Genomic DNA, 24,023 nt, shown 5'->3' on the forward strand with positions numbered 1-24,023 from the left:
GGCCTAACCTGACTACCTCCTACCTGTGTTAAACTGAATGGATTAAATTGCTAATACTTAAGTTCCTCCTTTTCTTTTTTAAAGTTTCCTTTTTAAAGTTCAGAAAAGTTTAAATTTTCTGGGTCAACTACCAACCATTTCATCTTAATTGTTTTATTTGTATGGCCTATCAGGTCCCTTCACAAAATATACTCTGTGTGTGTATATACAGATAGCAGTACAAAATATAGATGTCAGGCACTGCTTCACCCACAATTCTTTATGGACTGCGACACTGTTTCCACTCTTTTGCCAAGAAATAAACGTGTAAGGAAAAGTATGAGAATCTTAATGAAAATCTTACTTGGGTGAATGATCCATCTTCATGACACTCTGGAACGAAGACCGCTTCTTGTGGCTTCTTTACTTGATCCAGTGCTTGGGCTCTTTCTAATCTGCATTTGCTTTGACCAGCATCTTTGAAGAAAATCCATTTGGAATTTAAATAAAGATAAGCAATATAACAAAGGCACTATGGCATTTCATTGAAAATAAGTTCAAAAGGAAAGCACAGACAACCCTGTTTTGCTGTACCACATTTATCTATGTAACAGATAGGCAATACAGAGTCTTCAAGATATTCTGAATTATTAACCCATCAGCATGTCAAATAATCAGACCTACGTACAAACGGAGAGCAGCTAGAATTAACATTGATAAGTTCAAGGTTCATTCCTACTATAATCATTTTATTATGGATGAGGTTTTTATAAAAAAAACTCTATGCAAGTGAGGAATAAGTAATGGCTGAAGTAGTTTCTAACATATGAAAGCTAATTAGTTCTGTTACCTTTTAAATTACTCTGGGATTTTTTTCATCTATTTTTACTGAGGACTACTTCAAACTATCCTGTCCTTCTAGCTCTGATGGTTAAGCAATTACCCCCCCTTACAAGAGGCTACTTATTTTTCCTGTATGAAGGACCCAAATTAGTTGGAAATGCCCTTCTGTCAAAATGTTGCCAACATTTATGACATCATGCTCCTGAAGAACAGATCAAAACCTGGCGGGGGGGGGGTGGCAGAAATCAGCCGCCACTGGCAATGCCATATCAAAACCCTCTTTCCAACCTGGATTGCTATTCTGAATTAAGCGACAATTTAAGAGGAGAGTAGAAGTCTCAAAATAATCTGTTTCTTTTATGTAGGCAGATTTCTATGTACAGTACAGCACAGCCACTGGCATATTAGAAGCGCCTTATTTTTTTTTTCCTATTCAGTATATTGTTTGGAGCACCAGGTAGATTTTCCTATGTGGCAAGACATAAAATATCAGGAATACCTTCACCCCAAAAAAGGAGTCAAAGGATAAACATGCATGTGGAATCCAGTCAGGCAAGGATAGTGGATTTGAAGTTCAAAGATGATTGTACAAAAAGAGTATATCATTCTCCAGAGCTAGGAGAATTTACAGGCAACTTCACACAAATATATCTAATATCTAATTCATCGCCCTCCCTGAGACATGAATACAACATATGACTTAAGTATTCTAAGCTATTCAGGAAGTTAATCATTCCTTCACCTCTGAAACTTAATCTTTCCAGAAAATATCTCATGGCAAATTCTACCATTTAGAAGACGTGGGGCCCTTTTTACAAATAAGCTTAAGAATGGTATTTCAATTCCCGATGTTTGTTATGATCACCCGGATGCTCTGATCTTACATTATTGATTTGATTTGAAAATTATATGGTGGTTTCTGTATCACATTAGCATGCAGCAGTGATACATTTGGGAATTACAGATGCTTTTTAAAACATCGTTTCTCCTTGCCCACCGCCCTCAAAAAAGCCTCGGAATCTGCAGATTGCTATTTTAATCTTTTATTCTCTATTAACATATCCAGTCTCCTCTCCAGGCCCTTTTATTTGCCAAAGATGTCTAAATAAGTTTTAGGCAAACATATATTTCCAATTTATGTATCTAGCTTAAACAGCATCTATTTGAGCTATGAAAAAATATATCCGATACTTCTATCCCTTGTGAAGAGAAGTGGGTATTTCATTTCCTTACCTTTACATCTGCCTCGATGTGCCACATTCAGATTAGAATCCTTGCACTTTGCTCTCTGATAATCACACATGGATTCATATGTTCTGCCATCAGAAGCACAGAGGGGCTTGACTGAGGATCTGGAGCAGTGAAGGTTACATTGCGGATCTCGGTCGTGGTCACTTATTAAAAACTAAAGACAGCAGGACGGGTAAAAAAATGTAGACTTTTAAAATGATTTATACATTTAAAAAAAAAAGCATGGTGAACTTGAATGCATCTTATATTATATATTATAATTATCAACTATATTACACTAGAGTCCAACTATATTATTAACTATTATACTTTATATCCATATGTTCTCCCTCCTTAAATCTTAAGTAACAACTCTAGGCCCTCATGTGACTGGTAAACTGAGGTAGGCACCACAGCTTGTAATATTATCATATACACAGAAGGCTGATTTCAAAAGCAAATTCTCTCCCCAAATCAGAATGCCCTTTCAACAATCCTATTCCTTTCTCCATCCACTATTATCGTTTCGTAGGGAAAATCTGACTTCTTGCTGTAATCATCTTGGTTCAGCAGTTATCTAAAATTGTACATGCTTTCCGAGTGCAAAGTCGCTAAAATAGTGTCTAACCGTTCCAAGCTTGTTGGTGTGATTTTTAATATACTGAAATTTGCCTACTTGAAATATGCACCTTGGCAAGTTAGACTAAACATCCTTTCTCACTTTAATTATTTCTGAAATATTGTGATGGACAGGATTAAAAACTAACTATATTGCACATCAAACAACTTCTTTGGAGAAAGTCTCACACAACAGTTGACAGGAGACATGCAAAGTTCACACTTCATCCGATTCTTATTCTGCATGTTCTTCTTGCTATTTCTGATCTCAAGAGTTTACAGCTTGCCAACAAATACTGGGCAGGGTATTTTTTTTTTTCTTTAAATAGAATCTCTTATAAACCAGTCTGGACCTCACATTTAAAAAGACTGATATTTTTGCAGCTTCTTAAAAGTGATGCAGCTAATGGTGGCCAGATTTAGAAAATAAGCTGTACTTTCTTAAATTACCACCTGAGCATACTGGCCCAAACATCTTATCTCCAGCACAGCAAGTTCTAAATGTTTTATAGCAGGAGAAAACTTGTTATATAAAATTAATTCGTTCATTGGATAGAAGTGCATGTGTGAAGCCTGACCCTAGGTCTTTGGCTTGGCTCAAGTTACCTACTCTATGTACAAATTATGTCCTACATTCTGATAGGACTGTGCAGTATTTTGGATTCAATTTCAAAAAGATTCTTGAGAATGCATGAGGGTATGATGAACATAGAACCTGCTTAAAATGCTTTACTGTTTTGTAAATTTTTGCGTGGTTCTTCAATTCTGAATATAACTTTGAAAAAAATGAAATTGTCAATTAAAGATGGGGCTTTTGGTTTTCTAAATCTTGAATTATATCACTATACATGGCTTCTGTTATCAAATTCTGAACATTTTTATTTATTGTGATTTATCCTTCCTGGGCCCTTTTAGAAGATCTGTACAGGTAGTCCTTGGGTTATGACAGCAATTGGGACTGGGATTGCTGTCGCTAAGCGATGTGGTTGTAAAGTGTGACATCACGTGACTGCATCACTTAGCAATGGCAATCCCAGCAGCCCCAGTTGCAGTCGTAACCCCAGGACTGTGTGGGTCATTAAGTAGGAAGAGTCAGGAGTCCCAGGCAAGCAGGTTGGCGGGTGAGAGTTGCAGGTAAGAGCTACCAGCTGGTGGGGGGTACCACAGGAAGGTTGGAGGGTCCCACGAGCAGGCACTAGAGAGCATGGGCAGGTGTCACAGGGGGTGGGCAGGTGCTATAGGTAGGTGCTAGGGAGCGTGGGTGCTGAGGGGGTGGGTGGGTGTCATGGGGGTGTACATGGGTACCGCAGGCAAGCGCTAGGGAATGTGGGTGCCACAGGACGTGGGCAAGTGTCGCAGGCAGGCACTAGGGATCGTGGGCAGGTGGCAAAAAGGTGGAGACAGTGGGAACAACTTTTGACCTCCTGCTGGCTTCCCCATTGACTTTGCTTGCGGGAAGCCAGCAGGGAACATCAGAAATCGCAATTACATGACCATGTGGGGACACTGCAATGTCTGGAACTCTGAGGACCCATCGTAAGTCCCCTTTGTTCAGCCCATCATAACTTTGAACAGTCACTGAATGAGTGGTTGTAACTCAGGGACTACCTGTATACTATACTTTTAGTTAACTGGACAGTTGTGGGTTCAAAATATAAGGAATTTGTTATATTTCCTATTGCTATTATATACATTTGAAAACTGTGGTATATTATTTCTGGAAAAATGTGTTTTGATCCTTTTTCTCATGCTAAGCTGACACTATGAGGCAATCCAAATCTCAAAATTAAATGATTTAAAAATGATTTTACGGAAGATCTAGATGGATACTATGATCTTTACATTAAATCAACCAGAGGATGGTAATGAAGATGAAAATATAATTTTCTATATTAATAAATATCATTTGTCAGTTGCCACCCACTAGTATTATTTTCAATTGCCTCTTACACTGCATTTTGATTTTGATCAGCAACATTTTCAGCCTCAGAGAAACCTAAATTATTAGAAGGGATGATTAAATCCTAGAAGACCAAGACACTCACAATCAGCCTTCATAAATATCTTATCAATCAATAAATTTGATGTGGCGCATTTTCAAGGTATTTTGGTGAAAAATTCAAGGGTCAGCTTATCCATGGATGGGCTTATCCACAAGTATATATGGGTACTTTTAAAAAGTATTACTGTATATACTCGCGGATAAGCCCATCCATGGATAAGCCAAACCCAATATTTTGGATGTATTTTGGACCTAAAATTCTTGGCTTATCCATGAGTATATTCAATACTCCATGGAAACTGACCACTGGGTAACAGAAATGGATTCCATGCCCATATTACTGCCAAGAGATTAGTTCTTCAACATTTGAAAGACAAATGTATGGCCCCAATAACCCAGTGGACTGAAGATCTGACATTACCTGCAACTTATTAATGAACTGCCTACAGATGTAGATAATGTATAGACAATTATAACAAAATGTTCATTTTTTAATTGAAACGGTTATATAAAATTTCATACATATACATCTATATGAGTCCATTGGAGTTGGGCAGCTAATAAATTTAAATAAATAAATATTTATGAAAGAAGCCTTCATATACACAATTTATGGCGTACTGCCTTTTTCTTCTCTCTGTTCTTTATTAAATAAAGCAAAAAAAATTGCAGATACCAACCACCTGACCTATTTTTATGTGGCCTCACACTTTATTTAATGGACAGTCATAACAAAGAAGGAGAAATTAGTGATACACCCAAACAAATGGAGCAGGCTGTCAAGTAGCAGCATTGCACATTTTAGGCTCATATATTAATGTTAAAATTTAAAATACTGTAACTCTAGTCCTTTCTGTATGTTATGAGAAAAGGAGAAGTATGCTAGGGAATTCTGCCTTATGTTGGCCTGCAGCCAACCTAAGTTAAAGAACAGCCTTCCCAGGACTCCAAAAACTGCAAATTTCATGTATATTTCAATTTAGTATATGGAATACAAATTGCATGGGGACCCTCTTTAAGTAAAAGTGGACTTCTCGCCACTTCAGCAACTAGTTTTGCAAACCATAAAAGACTGAGCAAAGAGAAGCTTATATACCAGAAAAGATACACATCTGCGAATTCACTCACATATGGTTATTGTAATAGAGCATCTCTTGTCAGATAATAACCCTAGTACAAGATTTGACAATAGTTCATTTTCTATTCAAAGTGCACCAGTCCTTGGGTGGCAGTTAGAGGAGAGGCACTCTTTGGGAAATCTTCCAAGATAACAGCTACCCTTAAACCCCTTCCTTTTCAACATGCATTTACACAGGTGCATGTTTACGGCCACTTTCCAGACTAATTCCAGCCTCCTTTGACCTGGGAAGAGAGCAAATGCAAGATAAGAGAGGTCAGCCTAGAGTTAAATATGCCCACCATGTCCATCTGCTCCATCTCTCCACACCTCGGCACCACTGCTGACAACAACAACAAACACTGATTAAAGAACTTCTAATGTCTATGAGAAAAGGGCAGATTACTTGCAGCTGGTTCAACAGCTGGAACCACTTTTAGAATTTGACTTAGAATGGATCTGTCCCCACAAAGAAAAGACATTTAGCAATTCCTACCCATACAGATTGTAACATACAACTAAGGAGCTTATGCAAGCTTTTGCGAAATTAAAAGCAAGTGCCCCAAAGCCTGTGCGCTACAGAAGAAACAAATGTGGATCGATCCCTACCATTCAAGAAGGAAAGAGGAAGTGATGAATTAAAACAAAACACAGGAATCATGTTTGGGAAAAGAAAAGAAAAGCAGAGCATTTTAGTATTCCTCTTCAGTATATAATGACAGAAATTTTAACTTTTAATAAACTGACAAGATACTAAAAGTTTGCAATAAGCCTTTCCTGCTGCTTGGTGCACTGAAGTACTTGCAAATCAAAACTCTGTTTTATTGTCACAACCTCCTTTGCAGCTGTAACTTACTACTTCACTATCATATACATCTGGCTTCCTTTGGTCCCCCTTCTAAAGTAAAGTACCTCTGTCAGGAATGGGTGAGTTGTTTGACTATTCCTTATTAATAGGAAATATGTTCCTCTAGGTAGTTATATAAAATCTGACCTGATGCAGCTGCCAACACTAAATCTTTTCCTAATTTGGAGCTCTTCTGTTTTATTTTTGTAAAATGATTAGTAGAAAGGGAACATGGGGTGAATACAGATAGCACACTCTAAGGCTTTTTACTGTTTAGGAAAAAAAATATTGTTCAGTCTAACAAGTTTCAGTTTATTGTTCAGTTTAAAAGGTAACCTGAAGCTTACATTTCTTTATATTGAACAAAATATCTCATTTGTTGATAAAACAATGTTGCAAATTATATACTTTTTATTTTTAGAAATATCTCCATCAGATAATCTTTTAGAAAGGAGTCAGGCTTGGCTTTGTGAGTACTTGATTAAGAGCCGTATTTGCTTGTTATGGCTGGGTAAATGTCACTCCAAGAAATTTAACAAAAGAAACTATCTGAAAATTAACAAAGATCACTGTTAATTGCTTACTTTGTTAAATTTTTTGGAGTGACAGGTTCCATTTACCCAGCCATAACAAACTTCAGGATAAATTAAGTTAGCCCTTGTTTACATAAACACATTTTGGATACTTCTCTTCCATATGGCTAAGCAATGCAAATCTTGTGCAAATATCAAAACAGTCTAGGCACTCTCTGGATGAATGTGAAGCTATTCTAGACAAAGAACTTTCTATTTGGCTTCCATACATATAGTAGCTCTCTCAGCTACACAAGTGTATAATATTAAAACTTAGATCAGCCTCAAGCTGGCACCATACAGTGGCACTGGGACCCAAATCCAGTATTCCTAGTTTTTGTCTATGCTGGCTGAGAATGCTGGGTGTTAGAATTCCAGCAAATACAGATGCCAGGCTGGGGAAGTCTAGCTCACATGTTGGGTAGAAAGTACAACCCTGTACTATAACGTGGGTCCTCCATTATAGGACAGCAGTTAGAAACACAGGACCCGCAAATGCTATGTTGTCTACTGCTCCCCCCAAATGGCCACAAATTAAATTACAGTTAAAATATTTTTCTAAAAAAAATATAACGGTCAAAATCTTGCTAGATTTCTCATGAGATTTCGAGTAGTCTGGGAGCCGAAGCAAGCCATCGTATGACTGCATGCTGTGCTTGAAAATGCCTGTGATCTATTATTGGATGATGGAGCTCAGATGGAAATGTGTGTGAAAACCACTTATATTTTTATACTGATTTTGAAAGAGTTATTGCAATATCAAATATTTATCTTTGAGAAGTTTCCTTTCTACTTTTCATTTTTAGACTACTTCTAGACAATTATTTTAATGGGTTCCTCAAGTGTTTGCTATTGCAGAGTTCACTAAGCAACTGTGTCATCCTAGCCTTAATTATTGCTAAATCAAAGAGACCAGGTTCAGTGTAGCAATACAAAAATCGCAAGATAAACAACAGTACAGCATCCACCTCTGCATTATTTTGGAGTATCTCTTTGGTAACACATTTACACCCAGGCACAGCCCTGCTCTAATGCTTCTGTTGCTGCTTAGTAACTATATCTTTACATTTTAATAAGTGATTCCTGTTTGTGCTAACAGCATTTAAAACATTGTTAAGTATTGCACAATTATAGTCTCTAGAACTGCAATTGCTTAACATTACACACATACATGTTTTTTGTGAGCTGCATATGAATATACAGTTTTACAACTGCAATGGGTTCATTCTGGGTCCAAATACTGTTTTGTGTAACATCACCTATCTCATATTGAAATAAGTATTTTGACCTACACATAATTCTGTATAAATTGTACAAAATAAACTTTGTATTATATAATTGTATTATACACACACAAATATACAATATTATAAATATAATAAATATTTTATTGCATAAATAACATTTACAAAACTACAAACTAATCCTTGTACCCGGTTAAAGAAATACAACTACTTTTAATTTAGACCAGGCTAGAGGAAGCCAATTCCTTCTTCCTTGCCAACTCATTAAATTCTGACAGAATACACTCCCACTTCATCAGGTGTTCACTACTCTGGATCAGGACATAATACACCTTAGTCTGGGGGAGGAGAGAACAAGTAGGAAAAAAAAATGTGTTACAGAAACAGGACCTCTGCTACTGGAAGTGACTTCTCCTTCCATTTAACCTTCTAGCATATATTTTCCATTTCAAGGTAAAGCTAGTATTGCTACAAGAAAAATATAGTCTACAATTTTAACACTATATAGTATATCTTGGATAATATGGATAGTATTTAACCATGTTCTTTCTCATTTATTACAGTAGTAATAAAGGACAAATATGAACCCAGTAATAATTGTTTTTTAACTACCAGATCTGATAAGTATGTTAAGATATAAATTTTCACATTTCTAACAATGCCTCTTATTAATTTAGTGATATGAAAATGCATTGCCTAAATTTTTACTGAGCAAGTGTATTCTTCAATTTAAAAAAAGTTGTGTAACATACTCTTTTAAAAAGAAAGCATCCAGAAAATCATTAGTGGGTTCATATTTGTATATGAACAAATATTATATATTTTATATAAGACTGTGAAAGTCTTAGTCCAGACTGGTTGAAACTCATTTCATTGCAAGTAGAAAAAGAAACATGGCTTTTAAGCTAGAGAGGACCATTAAATGAACAGGTGCAATGCATTACAGACTTTTACCCTTTGTGGATAACATTTTCTCATTCCTGTCCACCCACTCAAAAGGGAATCAAGCAAAAAGGATGCACATCAAACAATGACTGAAAATCTGGAGAGGACACACAGAATAGGCCACACACCATATATACACCACCCACATATTCCACTGAGGCCTCCATTACTTAGCTGAAGTAATGAAGAAACACTTTCAAGTTTCTGTTCCATGGGAAGAAGAGACAAAAGGAAGAATCTCAGCAAAGTCTGAAAATTTTCTTCACTTATATATTCATTTGGAATTCAAAAAAAAAAATTACTTGTTACCTTTTAAATTCCTCAAAATAATATCAAAACTGTTCCAGGCCAAGCAGTTCTTATATTAATTTTTATATACCTCAATTGTTGTTTTTCACATGTACAAATGATAACAACTATACAAGCCCAGTTAACTGCAGACTGTCCAGGAATAGCATTAAGACCTATTTTATACAACATGCTAAGATCTAATGAAGAAGCAACCTAAAGAAGAAACTGGTCCTGGTCTCTTTCTACCAGGAAGAAGAAGAAAACCTCAAAAGCAGGCCAGGAGACCTGGCCCAGTCCCAAAGAGACAGTATTTTCTATGAGTAATCTGGCCACTGTGGAGTAAATCTGAAAATGTCAAGCAAACAATCATTGACAATTACAGAAAAGTTTCTGAAACAAAGTGCCTCAAAGAAAAGCATACTCTACTATTCAGCAAGACTTGCCCTCCATCAGCAGGAAGAATGCTCGGTTTCAAAATCTCTCAATTTGAAGAAAGCTGTAGACATTTTGTTTCATATCAGATTAGTAAATTATTAGTATTATTATTAGCAAGTTTTCAAGATGGATTTTTCTTTCTGTCAAGACCACCATAGCAAGACAGATAGGCAGGAAAGGTGATCAGGAGCAGGCCAGCTGAAATCTGGCACACTTTAGTCAGTATGCCACACATACTGTGGTCTCTTTAGATCTCTAAAGACTGCCTTGTAAGCCAATATACCTCCGTCCATGTCCCATCAACACAAAGATACATATAGCATGCTAACACACTCAGGATATGATGTTTAGCAAGAGTGAGATTTGAATTCCTGTTCCCAAATAGATTTCAACCAATATCTTAGACCATGAAACTAGATCTAGTAGATCTAGATTCCAATTTCTTTTAATTACTATTATTCATATTTCCTGCATGTTCCATAGACATGCTTACATCGTGTAAAGAGTACGTATAGATTTAATAATGATTTATTTCCAGCTTATGAAGGAAAATGATAACACTTGCTTACTCACATATGGATAAGTATATTTGCACCCACTCTTCTCCATGTGCTCTGTCACTGAAGAATACAGGTAGAAGCTACTCATGGTCAATGTAATGCCCCAATCATCATTATATTTCTTCCCATGATAATCAATTGCTTCTTTTCCAGTATCCACATCTTCCCTCTCTCCTATATTTTTTACATTTTTTTCCAAAATTTGTGCCAAGTTTTCACATTTACAATTGTTAATTGGCAGCCAGTGGCTCTCCTGTTCTGTTCCCTCATGATCTGAGGGGAAATGTTGATGTTGACCTGCAGGAACCATGGTTGTGATGTAGTGCTGTCTCTGAAATGCTCTTCCTGGGGATGTTTGTTTGGTTCTGCTATCTTTTCAGCAACCGGTGAAGTCATTTTTATTAGTCCTAACTTTTAGTGTGATGAATGGTTTCAATCTAGCTGGTGGAGGGGGGGGAGGAGGGGAAGAGTTTTCCCACTTTCTGCTGTGACTATGAACACTTCTGCTCACTCACCAGCTTCAGCTTTCAAACCTTCAGAAGCATTTTGATGCAACCCCTTAAGCAGCCTCACTGTTGTCATCCTTGCAACATTCAGTATTCCCCATGAGCCAACCACTGCTCCCTACACCTGATCAATAAGCAAGTACAAAAACTGGCTTCCAGCAAGCTTCCCACCTACCTCTTCTCCATGATGCGTTTCTGGTAGCAAGGGGAAAAAAGCCTTGTCACTACACAAGGAATAGGAACAAAGGTGCCACTGGACAGCAACTTTTGCACTGGGGACACAAGAGTACTCACCAGGTGGAAAACGGCCGTCTCTTATATTTTGAAACCAATGTCCCAACATCCAGAAAAGAACAACTGGCCCAGCTTGGAGGGCAATGGGATTTACCTGGATTCAGGGACCAGAAGGTTGAGAGCTGAATGATAACAACGCATAAGATCTGTCTCAAGTTATAGTAGGATTTAGGAGGCCATATGTCTTCTGCCACGTGAGGAAATATTTTTGAAAGGCTGCATAGTTTGCTCACTGAGCTATACCCACACTAATCACTGCCTATTTAAATTCACAGAAAGGTAACAGTGCTGCACATGTTTTACATTTTGCATGGGAGACCACCAACAGAATATTTATTGTTTTGTAGAGGAGACAAAAATTGGATCTGACTGCTTGTGGTCACGGCAGCTGAGTACTTTCTGGAGAAAAGAAAAATAAAATCTATGTCCTATACAACACAAAGGCTCAAAGAACATAGTAATGTTATGCAGTATCAAGTAATCCAGTTTCCCATTTGGAAACTTGTAATTTAAAAACAGAGGCAAACAGTTGTAAGGGTGCGGGGGGGATAACTACAAGAAGACAGACACAATTCTAAAATGTTTATTTTTAAGGTTTACTCTCTCATTAGACAGTACACAGATTGCTCTGCCATTCCCAGCTTAATGTTCACATTCTCAATACCTTCCTCTCACAAGAGAATTCCATTCTAGTACAGTCTACCAGACACACTGCATTTTGATGTCATAAGTCCTAAACAAAAGAAATTGCTTCCTAACTTCATGATTCTATAAGCCCTACGTCTCCCCTCAACACTTTTGTGGCATCAATCATTTAACCTGGGTTTCAGAGATCAGTGTACCTGCAACTATCGATTTTTCTTTTGAAAGAGTAGCTGCAGGACAATATTGGATATATTCTAGAAAGAACTTGTCCTGTCATGGATATTGTGTAAATTCAGTAACTGCCCCAGAGCAACAGTCAAACTTAAATTTGACCGTTTTTAAAACGCTATCATTTCTGGATGGAAGGAGGCATGGACAATTTCTTATGATGTCACCAGGTAGCTCTCAAAGAGGGTTTGGTAACATCAGTTTCAAGTAGCATCAACTCTCCAGATTAATACAGAGCAAAACATCTCTGCTAAATTCCACTTTGCTTCTGCCTGCCTGAAATAAACCTCTCACAGATTCAGCTGGGGCAACACAGTAAGCGCCCATAGTAAATGAGGCCCCACAGGACAATATCTGTGCTTGTGACATCACCTGGGTTAGCGGAAGCCAAATATTTAAGTGTTTCAAAATAAACTTCTATTGACAGACAAAGGTTAAAAGGAAATTGGCTGTACAGACATGAGCAACTGCTGGGTTTCCTTTAGAATTGTGTAATAAGTACCTTTGATGTAGTTTTTGTTAAAACTAGCCCCAGAAATCTGTTGAATTAGAATAATTCAAAATTAAATGCAATTTTTAATGAATCATCATTAACATCAAGTAATTACATCTGGCCTGTATAATTTCAAAGGACTGAAAGTCAAACAATGAATTAAAAAGGAAAATACCATAGAACATGTATTTTTAAATGAGGGAACAGTTTTACAAAACCAAACACATTTGAAAAGTTTGTATCTGAAACTGCATTATTCCCAAACAACTCCAAATGAAAAGTTAAAAGCTTATAAATTTCTTTCCCTTTCATTCTTCAATCCTCAACTAGTTTCACCATGGCTTTTTGATGTAAATAACTGCATTCTAAAAAGAGTTCCTAGGATTTATTTTCTAAACAAACAAACAAAGACTGATTAAATGCATAACTGGGAGTTTAAAAACCAAGTAATATGTCCCTATATAATCAAGAGAGTGTTCAAAAACTCTGGTAATATACCTTTAATTTACAATGTTAGGAAAAGTACTCCAAGACTGAAAAAAAAATATCATCTTTCCTTCTCTTTTGCACAGGCAGTCTAAACTAGGAACCAAGGATGTCCTTTCACAATATTACAGAATTACATGGAACCTCGTGAGGGAAAAGATGAGATAGTTTATAGAGGGCAAAAACAGAATTTGGAAGCAAACTGTGAAACACAAACTGTCTGGAAAGAGATACAGAAATGCCTGCAAACAGGAAAAATGTATTTGCTTTGAATAACTCATGAGAATCAAGTGACCATATTCAGTATTTGCAAATACACTGCAAATTAATTCCTCACCTCACATACATTTTCCTTTTATGCCAAATTTCTAATCCTTCATTATTAGACTGGGTTCACATATCAAACTATTCCATGGTTTGTTAAATAAGCCAAAAAGTACTAAATGGGTGGAATTCTAAAATAGGACAAGAGAAACTTAGTTGTACCTAAATCTTTTAGACCATCTTATAAATCAGATGCTTCATAATCTGTTAAGGCTAATTAACATGCATGCAAATTTTCCCTAGAGAGCAATGACGTAAACATTACATCATTATAATACTGATGTGGAAGCCATCCCTATCAAAAACTTATAGGAGCATAACATTATAGAAATGTGTTCTTCAGCCCCAGGATGGTTCCTTTCCCTGTTAAAAGTAAAAAAAAAAAAAAAAAGGAGTGAGAAATAAAATATGATGTTGCCTGAATGCTTTATATGCTTCTCATCAGCCGTCCTTCAGTTATTCTTGTTTAGAGCTACGGTTCGCAAGCAGGGTTAGGGTTAAGAAGTATGTGTGTTTATTTAGCAAGCCAAAAGAAAACATTCCTTTCAAGTGGGAATGAAAAACTTGTTAAGAAGTTTAAATTCAGGACAATCTCATTCCAATTTTTAGGGCACTTCCAGTGTTGTTTTATACAAATACGCACATTCTTTTCTGTCTCTTGAGTATAAATGATCACAGTAACGAGGGAATTGCTACACTATGCAAGGCAGCTCAATGTCCGCAGACCAGAATGCACAGAAAGGCTCATTTCAGCATAGCTCATGTTTATACTGATAGGCTACATGTGCTTTGCTTTTGTTGATATGATATGTAAACTCTTGCTTAAGTAGGATTGGTGTTACTTTCATGTAACACATTACTTTCATATTCACGGGTGGGACTCCAGGACATCATTTCACAGATGTCTGACAACAGATATCTCTAAACACACATAATTGGTGGTAATACAGAGGGCCTTGCTGAGAGTAGGCATATTCAAGGATTTGCCACACCAAGAGGGTTGTGCACATCCCTTCCCGGGGGGGGGGGGGTGAGAAAAAAATCAGGGTTTACACATGTGCATGTCCCAGAAATGATCCAAAGCTCCTACTCTAAAAGGATAATGTATAACTGCCCCGTAATTATGCTGGTCTCTTGGTCAAGCGCTACTGAATAAGTTAACTTAGAAGGTGACATGAGAGGTCCAACCCATTTGCAGACCTACCCCTAGTATCTGGGTTGTTTAGATATGTACTTCTTACCAAAATGCAACACAGTCAACTTGCTCCTAAGTGCTGTTTATTTGCTCAACGCCTATACTTTGTATTAGCAAATGGCAGTCTTACTCACAGACCTTTGAGAATGCAAAGTGGAATTTACAGAAAACTACAGAAGTGGTTATACATAAATGAGTTAGTATTTCTCGAACAAAATGTACAGTATAGTCAAGAACCAAATGAAAGTAAATACAAGCTTTCCAGAAAGGTGACATTAGCTAAGTCTAAGAAATTATATTAAATTTCCTAGCAGCCAGCTTCTCTACAAGAAATATGCACACAAAATACCAACAACATATTTAAAAAGCACTTTACTACAATGTCCTGGCTAGCAAAATAATATTTTGCCTTTCCCTGCCAGGTCTGGAAGCTTAAATTACTAAAAAGTCCTGACTGCATCCACCAAAGATTTTTTAAAGAATTCATACATGAGATTGCTGACCTGCTACCAAAAATAGGTGATTTGTCCTATTGTCCTAATCAGGCTAGTGCCTAGAAAACTGGGAAACTGCCAATGTGACACCAATTTTTTAAAAAAGGTCTAGGAGCAATTGGGAAAATTACAGACAAAAAGCTTAATATCTGTAGAAACAGTAATCAATAAAAAATAACCAAAAACTAGAAAGAATAAACTTTGCTGAAGGAAAATTGCAATGGATCCTGCAAAAATAAACCCTGGGTCGCTATCTGTTAGAATTTCTTGAGAGTGTCAACAGGCATGTGGATGAAAGTGACCCTGTCACCACTCCATACTTGGATTTTCAAAAAGCCTTTCACAAATTCCTAACCAAAGGTTCTTAAATAAATTTAACTATCATGGGATAAGAGAACCTGTAATTTTATGGGTTGCTAACTAATTAAAAAGGGAAAGCAAAGAGGACAAATAAATAAGCAATTTTCTCATTGGAAAGAAGGAAGAACTGAAGTCCACTAGAATCTGTTCTGAAACTGGTGGTTTTTAACTTGTTCATAAATATTCTTAACTTAGGAGAAAGTAGTGAGCTGGCCAGTCTGTGGATAAAACCAAACTATGCACAAAATTATTGTGAAGAACTCCAAAATAATTTCTGTAACCTGGATGAATGGTCAACCAAATGGCAAGTAGAGTTCAATCAGTTGTATAAAATTCATGCTAAAGTGTAAAGCTCTGTTTGTGACATACCAATTAGATTGCCTCTGCTGGTACTGTTTGTTACTGAACTGAAACACACATGAGAAGTCAGCATTTATCATAAATACTGAAGCCAGACAAGAATTCCAAACTATAACAGGAAATGACCTATCTCTAGTTATCATTTGTTTGCAGAGAGTAAAGCTCAATCCTTTGTTATTCCAAACCGGACAAAGCAGTTGTCAGCATTAAAGCTATGACTTTCTAGCAGATTGGGTTTGATTAAGCTTATATCAAATAAAATGAATAAGCAATTATACAGAAGTTTTAAATCTAATGAATACACTAAGCTTCTGTTTTGCCAGGAGTTAACAAAAGGGCCTTTTAAAAAATCATTCTAATATTTGGATGTAAATGCAGATCCTTTGTTATGCTTCCCTTGTGATAGGAGTTAAAACTTCTATGAAGCTTGATTTAGCACTTTAGAGGAGTAAGCATTTTTAATACTATCTCAACCAGTAAAGTATCTTGAATTTCTGGTGAAAAATATGGAAAGGGCAAAAAAGAGATTTCCCAGATCCTACCTATCCTACAATGCAGTAGAAGATTATTATGGTATCACACCATCACTACATATAACTACTTTGCTAGCTATCTTTATATTTAGAAATGATTTACAATTTAAAAAGCTATAAAACATATCCAAAGACTACAGTTCAAATCAACCACACATTCTGTTAAGCAGCAAACAGATAACTACTACAGATAAAACATTTACCCAAATATATGCCTGTACAGATTGGGTTCAGACATAACCTCAATCCATTTGTGGATTGCATTAAAATACTGACTTGCACAAAGGCACGTAACTAAGCAAAGATGAAATTATCATGGGAGAGAATGCACAAGCCCAAATGATGAAGAATATACTATATTAGAGAAGAGATTATTAGAACATTTATCTTCCAGTGGTGGTTGTCTTTGTGACTCCAGAACCCTGCAAACCATTACTCATGCCCTTCTTTATTGCACCCTCTATTAGGATATAAGGAAGGAACTTAAAGACCTATTACTTCTAAGGTTCCCAGGGAGAAATGATTTATTCTATGTTACTATTGCTTGCAGACCTGAGTCCAAATGTAACTAAAATAGTCGCAATGTTTTCTATGTCACTATTTAGATGAGAACCAATTCCATCATTGTAGCTTTATCAACAGTGTTAACCCAATTTTATTTATTTAAAATTTGATTGTGTGATGGATTTTACTGCATTTCATTTTAATTATATTTATTTAAAATGTGGTTATGTGGTGGAATTTACTGTATTGCATTTTAATTGCATTTATTGATTGGCTAATGGCTGTAATAAATTTGCTGCGGTGAAGAATGAACAGTCCTCTAGATGTTGCTAAACACAATCATCAGCCACAGCCATAGCCAAATGGTCAAGAATATATAAATTTCACTTCACAGGATGGGCAATAACACAAAGTTGGTTATAAATGTATGACAGTGGTTTTGAGGTCTTGAAATAAATTCAGAGAAATCTGGAACAAGTGTTATATCATTCCTATACAGAGTACTCTCTTAAAAGAACAATTCTACCCACCAATGCATTCAGGCAAGACAATTTGGAACAAAGAGAAGAAAATTCCCAAGCAATACTTATTTTAAAGCATTAAAGAGTCAGACATGGATTGAAAATACAACTCATCCATATGAGCCAAATCTCAACAATCTACTCATTCCAGATGTGTTTGTGGAGCTCAACGTGACACAAAAAGCCCAACTCTCACACCCCAAACTTCAGAAAGCAGAGGAAATATAGGTTGTGCTGATATCTGAAGCAGAGAATGTGGCCTGAGCGTAATAGAGCATTCATGGCATACTCAAAATCTGTATGGAAGAAGTGACAGGGTTATTGCCATTAAAGAAAACTACTGATAGGTGAAAGAGCCTTCATTTCCCTTTCCAGCCCAATCAGAAGCTATACACTGCTTGTTGTATCCCTTTTCTATATATAGTATTTGGCTGGATCCAGAAAAGAATCAGAGAATGCTGCTTTCCTGTAGTCGTCTTCCATTAACCCTTTCTACATTGTGGTTTCTCTAGTAATTATGCTCAGGTTATCTTTAAAAGTTTCACCGTGCATGAGAAAATAAAGACCAAAAGAATGGCCTAACAGAAATCAACTGTCTGATATAGTAGGTAAGCCAAATTGGGGCATAGAAGGGATGGGAAAGACAAATAGATGAATTCAAGTGTGATTAATTATGTCAGGTTTTCATTTTGTCCTTCTGATTGACATAAAGCCAGAGTTCCTTGTATTCTTCTCCTTAGAAACTGTTAAATTCTCAGAGAGTGAAACATCTGGATTTTCTGTCTGGTGACTCTAATTCAGCACTATATATTCATTCTTACCATATCCATTCAACATTTCAGCTTGATTTTTAAAAGGCTGTCCTCTTTCCAACAGTTTGCACTGTTTGGAAATGCTGCTGCTGCTGCTGAATAGTTTCTTTAAAAACCACAGGACAATCAATATGAAAAGATTTATACAAATATTTGGCCTTTGTGTAAACTTTATCTGTGCTTGTCTAATAAATGAGCAAAAAGGATTTTGGAAACATCAGTTATGTTGTCTACACTAAGGGACTTCCAGAACAGATCTTTCTTAGGCAATCTCCCTGTTTCATTCGCAGCATTTATGGTGATTCCAGGTAATATCTCCTTATACTTGAAATCCTCCTGTTTTCCCTGTTTCTTCCTGCAAAAAATTATAGTAAAGAGGGAACAACGTAATGCCTGTATAATGTCCTTTGGATGATAGCACTAGGAATCACCCAGCTGAAGCTTCATGGTTTTAATAATATGTTACACTAGAGCAAAGGTGCACAATTTGAAATCCCAGGGTTACATGCACATTCCCAAAGCCATAGATGCCATCTTTAGTGTCCCTTCAAAATGAGGCAGTAATAATAGCACCTGAATTTAATTTTATGCAAATTAACATTTTACCTTAGTCCTTCCCACTTTGTTCTGTTTACCCTGTTTAGTTATTTACGTATGGCCTTGATGTACCAAACAGCAGCCAAGCACAGCTCTCAGGCTGGAAAGGATTATACACTCCTGCATTAGACAACCTCATCTTCTGTAATAACCTGAAGTTGTTGCTATTATTACCCTCAGAGGGCAGTTGATTGGAAACAAGAGAGATCAAGATCCGCAGTTCAGTCTGGATTTTCAGCATACTGGTTTAATCCAGTTCAAAAGGAAGTTTATGTAATTTCATACAGAAAGTGAGAAAAAGGCACCTGGGTAATTAAGGACCACTTTCTCTGCCCAAATTTGGTACACCCAACTCAAGCCTCTGAGGAGAATGTGCTGGTGATTCCCCACTTCCATAAGGTAAAGGGGGATGAAGGGTCATAGAGACCCCTTCTCTGTGGGTGTACCTGCATTTGGAATAGCTTCCCCCCAGTAACTCAATCCAACCCTATTCTACTTGTTTTCTGTAAGTTGTTAAAAACTGAGTTATTTTGGAGAGCCTTAGAGGAATGTGTTGGTGCCATTAGACTGAGCAATGGTGTGATATTGCTTGTTTTTATCTTTTACTGTGGATATTTTACTTTTTCTTTATGTATCTTTTGATTGCAGCAGAGTACAAATTCAGTAAATAAATATTTTGAGAAAGGAGCACTTTCTCTCCAAAGCTCCTCCCCCCATATATACACATATGCACTTTATGGGGGAGTAGAATCCTAAAGTATCTGACTCATCATAAAAGTTAGGTTTTGACATCTCATTATTCAAAATATATTTTAAAGATTTGCAACAAATGAAAAAATGCTGTTATTTGATTAAGCAGGGAGTCTGGAGATACAACACACAATTTTTTCACCAGCTTGTTTATTAATTAGGAAGTAGATTTTTTCCCACTTAGGAAAAAAAGGCAGCTTCCCATTCATATCCATGGAAAAGAAATAACAAGTAATGTTATAATTTTTGGCATTCCAGAGTACTTTCATAATTTCCAGTACAATTACGAGAACTATTGTTCCATGAATCCAGATTTCCAAGCCTAAGCTATGGCAATTCTGGTGACTTCATGTGCTCCATCACCCTCTCTCCTTTATAAAAAAAACTGAAAGCGATTTCTTAAGAGGATATAGTTTAGTGAAGCAGATATTGGCCTCACTTTTTATAGCAGAACTTGCCACAACATCAGAGAAACTCATAAGCAATGTAAGTTTATCACCATAAAAAAGGCTGCAATGAATTATTCAAATAATGTTTTGTTATGCAGATAGCAGCATAAAGCACTGCATCAGGAGAATACTGACAGCTTTATTGGCAGAACCTAATCAGCAGGATAAAGGATATTGGACAGGCTAAGCCCCTTTCAGTTTCAATGTGCTAACAAACTAACTGGGGAAAAGCAAAACCACCATACTTTTCAAACAAATCACTTGGGAAGGAATAGGAGACAGGATTTATGAGTTAAACATCATTAAACCCAGTTTTACACTGAAGAGGAAACAAGTAAGAGTTTTAAAGGACATAGATCTTCCTCAACAAAGATGGAAGGAATATATTGGCTGTGAGCCAGTTGGGAAAAGACATATTAAAGTACTATCTGAAAATAAAGTCTGTTGAATCCATGTGGCAAGAAGGTGACAAATCAGCAGCTGCCTTTCAATGACCTGAGAGTCTCTTGAAATACCTTTTAAATTTCCAAAAAAAGATACAGCGCAGGGAGCAATTAGAGAGGCTTGTAAAGTCAAGTACATAAAAAAAGCTGTACTTGGTTTTGATTTGATAGACAAGCTTGTGCAGTTTTATAGGCCAACATCCATGTGTTTTACTTTTTCAGCTCAACAGTTCCTAATTAAGCCCTTCAGATACCACCATTTGGGGTCCAAGCATAGATTCTATACATGCTCTCACGTGTTGAAAAGGAGCTGCCATTATCTTACATAATAGCATGGCTTAAATTGATATGCAGTAAAACTTTAGGTAATACATCCTTTGTGCACACTTAAGCAGAAACCCCAAATTTCTGCAGCCTTTGGAATTCTTGACTCTAAGTATTTATGGCATGCACTGGATTCAATCTGCCACATTTTAGCTATTGCTACACATCTGGTCATAAAAGGGGCTAAAAGGTACAGCTAGACAGGATACTTTTTCCTTCCCCCTTGCAACACGTCAAACATTCTTAGAATGACAGATGTTTGCGCAGCCTTCTAGCTTTCATTCAGCAATGCTCACCGCAATGCACTGCCACTGAATTCTTCAGACCTCTGCCTATTTCTCAGGAGGAACTTTCAGCTCATGAAATCTTTCCAAACCTGGATTAGACATTAGAATTAACATACACGTGCATTTCCAGCAGTGGAGTTAGACAGGCAGAAGGACATTCCTGCACTTTACCAGCTTCATTCCTAAAGTATGTTTTTAAGGGCTTGGCAGGGAAAAAGGAATAGCTAATGATACTTAATATAGGCAGACCAATTCTATCCATTATGGAAGGGTTGCATTAGCCCAGGAGCCAAAAAACAGGCATCTGGAAGCACCTTTTCAGACTAGCACGTTTTTTTTAAAAGGCATAAACCTTCGTGAACTACAGCTCACTTCATTACATGCTATTCTATCCAAGTTTCTTTACAGCAAACTCTGAATTAAATAGCACTTACTCCAAAGTACGCACAGGACTGCTATCTATAAAACTAGATTACACTACTCTTGTTTTAAAAAAATATTTTTTATGGGGGGGAAGGAGCATTTGAGGATTGTACATTTAATTTAGCATATTCTTCTATCATAAATGAATTAAAACACAGATTTCTATCCATAAAGCCAGAATCTAAGGCATCACAGTGATTATGGAAAGTCTAATTTTTAAACCAATGTTTATTTAATCCTCATTTGGAATATAAAACACAAAGTCCTAATGATTTGTTTAGACTGCATGATAATTCTTTGTTCCATGCAAATTTAACAAGAGAATGCTAAATTATAACCTAACCATATGTTCACTATAGCAAAATTTTGGTCCCTCAAATTGTTCCCGGATATTTTATTCCTGGGATTAAAACCACAACATTAAAAACCAAGGCTGAAAAACCCTCAGAACCCCCACATTCCCCTTCCTATATAACTCTCCCACTTTCTCTACAAGAACCGCTTTTCATAACAGTAAAAGGCCATTTTTCAGACACTGTGGCTCTGAAAAGGGCGTCTAGTTTGAAAGAAAACAAAACGTGTAAATTATTTTTTCCATTAGTACCAAATATGTATTTGCATGGAGAGGAAGGCTTTTTTTTTTTTTTTTAAGTTCAATAGGCTCAAAAAAAAAAAAAAAAAAAGCTTCCAAGCCACTATTTAAACAGCAGAACGCCTGTCAAGAAGAGAGTAAGTAAAACCAGATACAATGGTTAGCGTGAAGAGAGCTAAATTAGAAAAGCTTGTTTAAAGCACCCTCCTCCCGCACCAGCAGGAACAGGACGGGCGGCGGGGATACACTCACCCTGGGGCCCGTAGTTCTGTGGAGATGGACCTGCGCAAGAAGCAGCATTTGCAGCAGCAGCAGCGAGAGCAAGCGAGCAGTCACGAAGCCCCAAAATCTAGCAAGCATGGTCCCTTGGGGAGCCAGAAGGAAAAACGCAGCCTCGAGGCGGCCCGCCGCGCGACAGCGGATCAAGGTGTTAATTCTGAGGGGGCTTCGACTTGCTTGCTTGCTGCTTCTTCTTCTTTTAAAAAACTGCTATCCGGGGAAACCCGAGCGCTGGCGACTTTGTCCCCCTGTCTCACACCTCTATGCGCACAGTAGAGCGAGGGCGTCCTAGCCCTCCAGCCGCAACAGGTTAAATGCTCCAGCCTGGGCCATGGGGAGGCAGGGTTCCCATTATAAACCCCAGTGCCCGGCAGGGCGGGGCTAACTAGGGCCAGGCTGGGTGACTGACAGGCCGAGGCATCTTTCCCAGCCTCCCCGGGTTTCTTACCCCCGGCATAACCCTTGGAGCGACGGGCTTGGTCCTTTCCTCTCCCCCCTGCCCGCGCCTCAGATGGTACATCTTACAAGAGTGCCCTTCCAAGAAAGCCTCAAGAACGTGCCTTCTTACTTCTGTTCTGGCTGACCTAGTGCCTGTTTTTTCCGGTTTTATCCTAAACACGAAAGTAAAAGGTTTACTCACCCAGTTTTCTGGGTTTACGTGACACGCCGAGCCGCAAACTAAACTCACATATGCTGATTTTCCTAGGCTTAAAGTATGACTGGCAGAGCCACCTTTTCAATAAATACAAATCACATCCGGGCCAGAGAATGTTGACCGGGATCTGGGAAAAAAATCCTCCGTGATTGCAGTAGGGATGGGCAACCAGTCGCCTATGCGCTAATTTTAAAAGTTGTGACAAAAGCATTCTGTTCCTGCTCTGGAAGCTATTAAGTGAGGAGAAAGAGGAAAGGGGAGTTAAAAAAAAAAAAAAGGAGTAAAGAGACAAGGAGTTGACCTGCTCGCCTGGCTTGGTCCTTGTTAATTACTGGTTGTGGCATTTCCCCACCATTCACTGGTGACCTCTGCAGATACCTCTGGAGGAAATGTAACATAGAGTCGGCTTTTGAGAAGCCTCCTTTGTACGTAATAGTACTAAACAGAAAGCATCCTGAGTGTGCATCAGTGCACACCTCGCTGGTGGGATGCAGGCAGCAACTCTAATGTAGAGAGTAGAGAATCTAGCTTTAGTTGAAAAGCGAGAGCCTGCTAGGAGTAAAACTGGGCTTCAGAGGTTCTTGGGACATACTGACCAAAATATGTCAAACTTCGTTGATACTGTCCTTACTGCTTGTTGGGAATCTGGCATGGGTATGACTAAGGCTGATAACCAAGTCTAGACCTTCTCTATTTTACTTACGTGAAAGCCTCAGTTGGTCAAAGCCATGAGGGGTTACAGAGGTCAGTATGTGCAGGCCCATCTGATGATGGCCAGGCTATATG

General features: G+C 37.5%; 1 protein-coding gene across 6 annotated transcripts in view; it reads right to left on the reverse strand.

The window, feature by feature from the left end:
• Window positions 1–23,321, reverse strand: part of SMOC1 (SPARC related modular calcium binding 1) — an 86,463-nt gene extending 63,142 nt beyond the window's left edge. For 2 of the 6 annotated variants that reach the window (XM_025169918.2, XM_088145589.1), the window contains exons 1-3: window positions 22,556–22,940; window positions 2,056–2,227; window positions 344–456 (exon numbers count right to left, since the gene is read on the reverse strand). In XM_025169918.2, coding sequence (XP_025025686.1) covers window positions 344–456; window positions 2,056–2,227; window positions 22,556–22,663 — 393 coding nt within the window. In that variant the 5' untranslated portion in view covers window positions 22,664–22,940. Of the gene's footprint in view, window positions 1–343; window positions 457–2,055; window positions 2,228–22,555; window positions 22,941–23,222 lie in introns of those variants that run through there. The other 4 variants (XM_088145590.1, XM_025169917.2, XM_025169916.2 and 1 more) reach the window with 4 other exon arrangements.
• Between the last annotated feature and the right edge of the window lie 702 nt (window positions 23,322–24,023).

Source organism: Python bivittatus, unplaced genomic scaffold (assembly GCF_059951505.1).
Source record: "Python bivittatus isolate LINGU-HERP-01145 unplaced genomic scaffold, Pbiv_v1 ctg000480_np1212, whole genome shotgun sequence".
Taxonomy (NCBI): Eukaryota; Metazoa; Chordata; class Lepidosauria; order Squamata; family Pythonidae; genus Python; species Python bivittatus.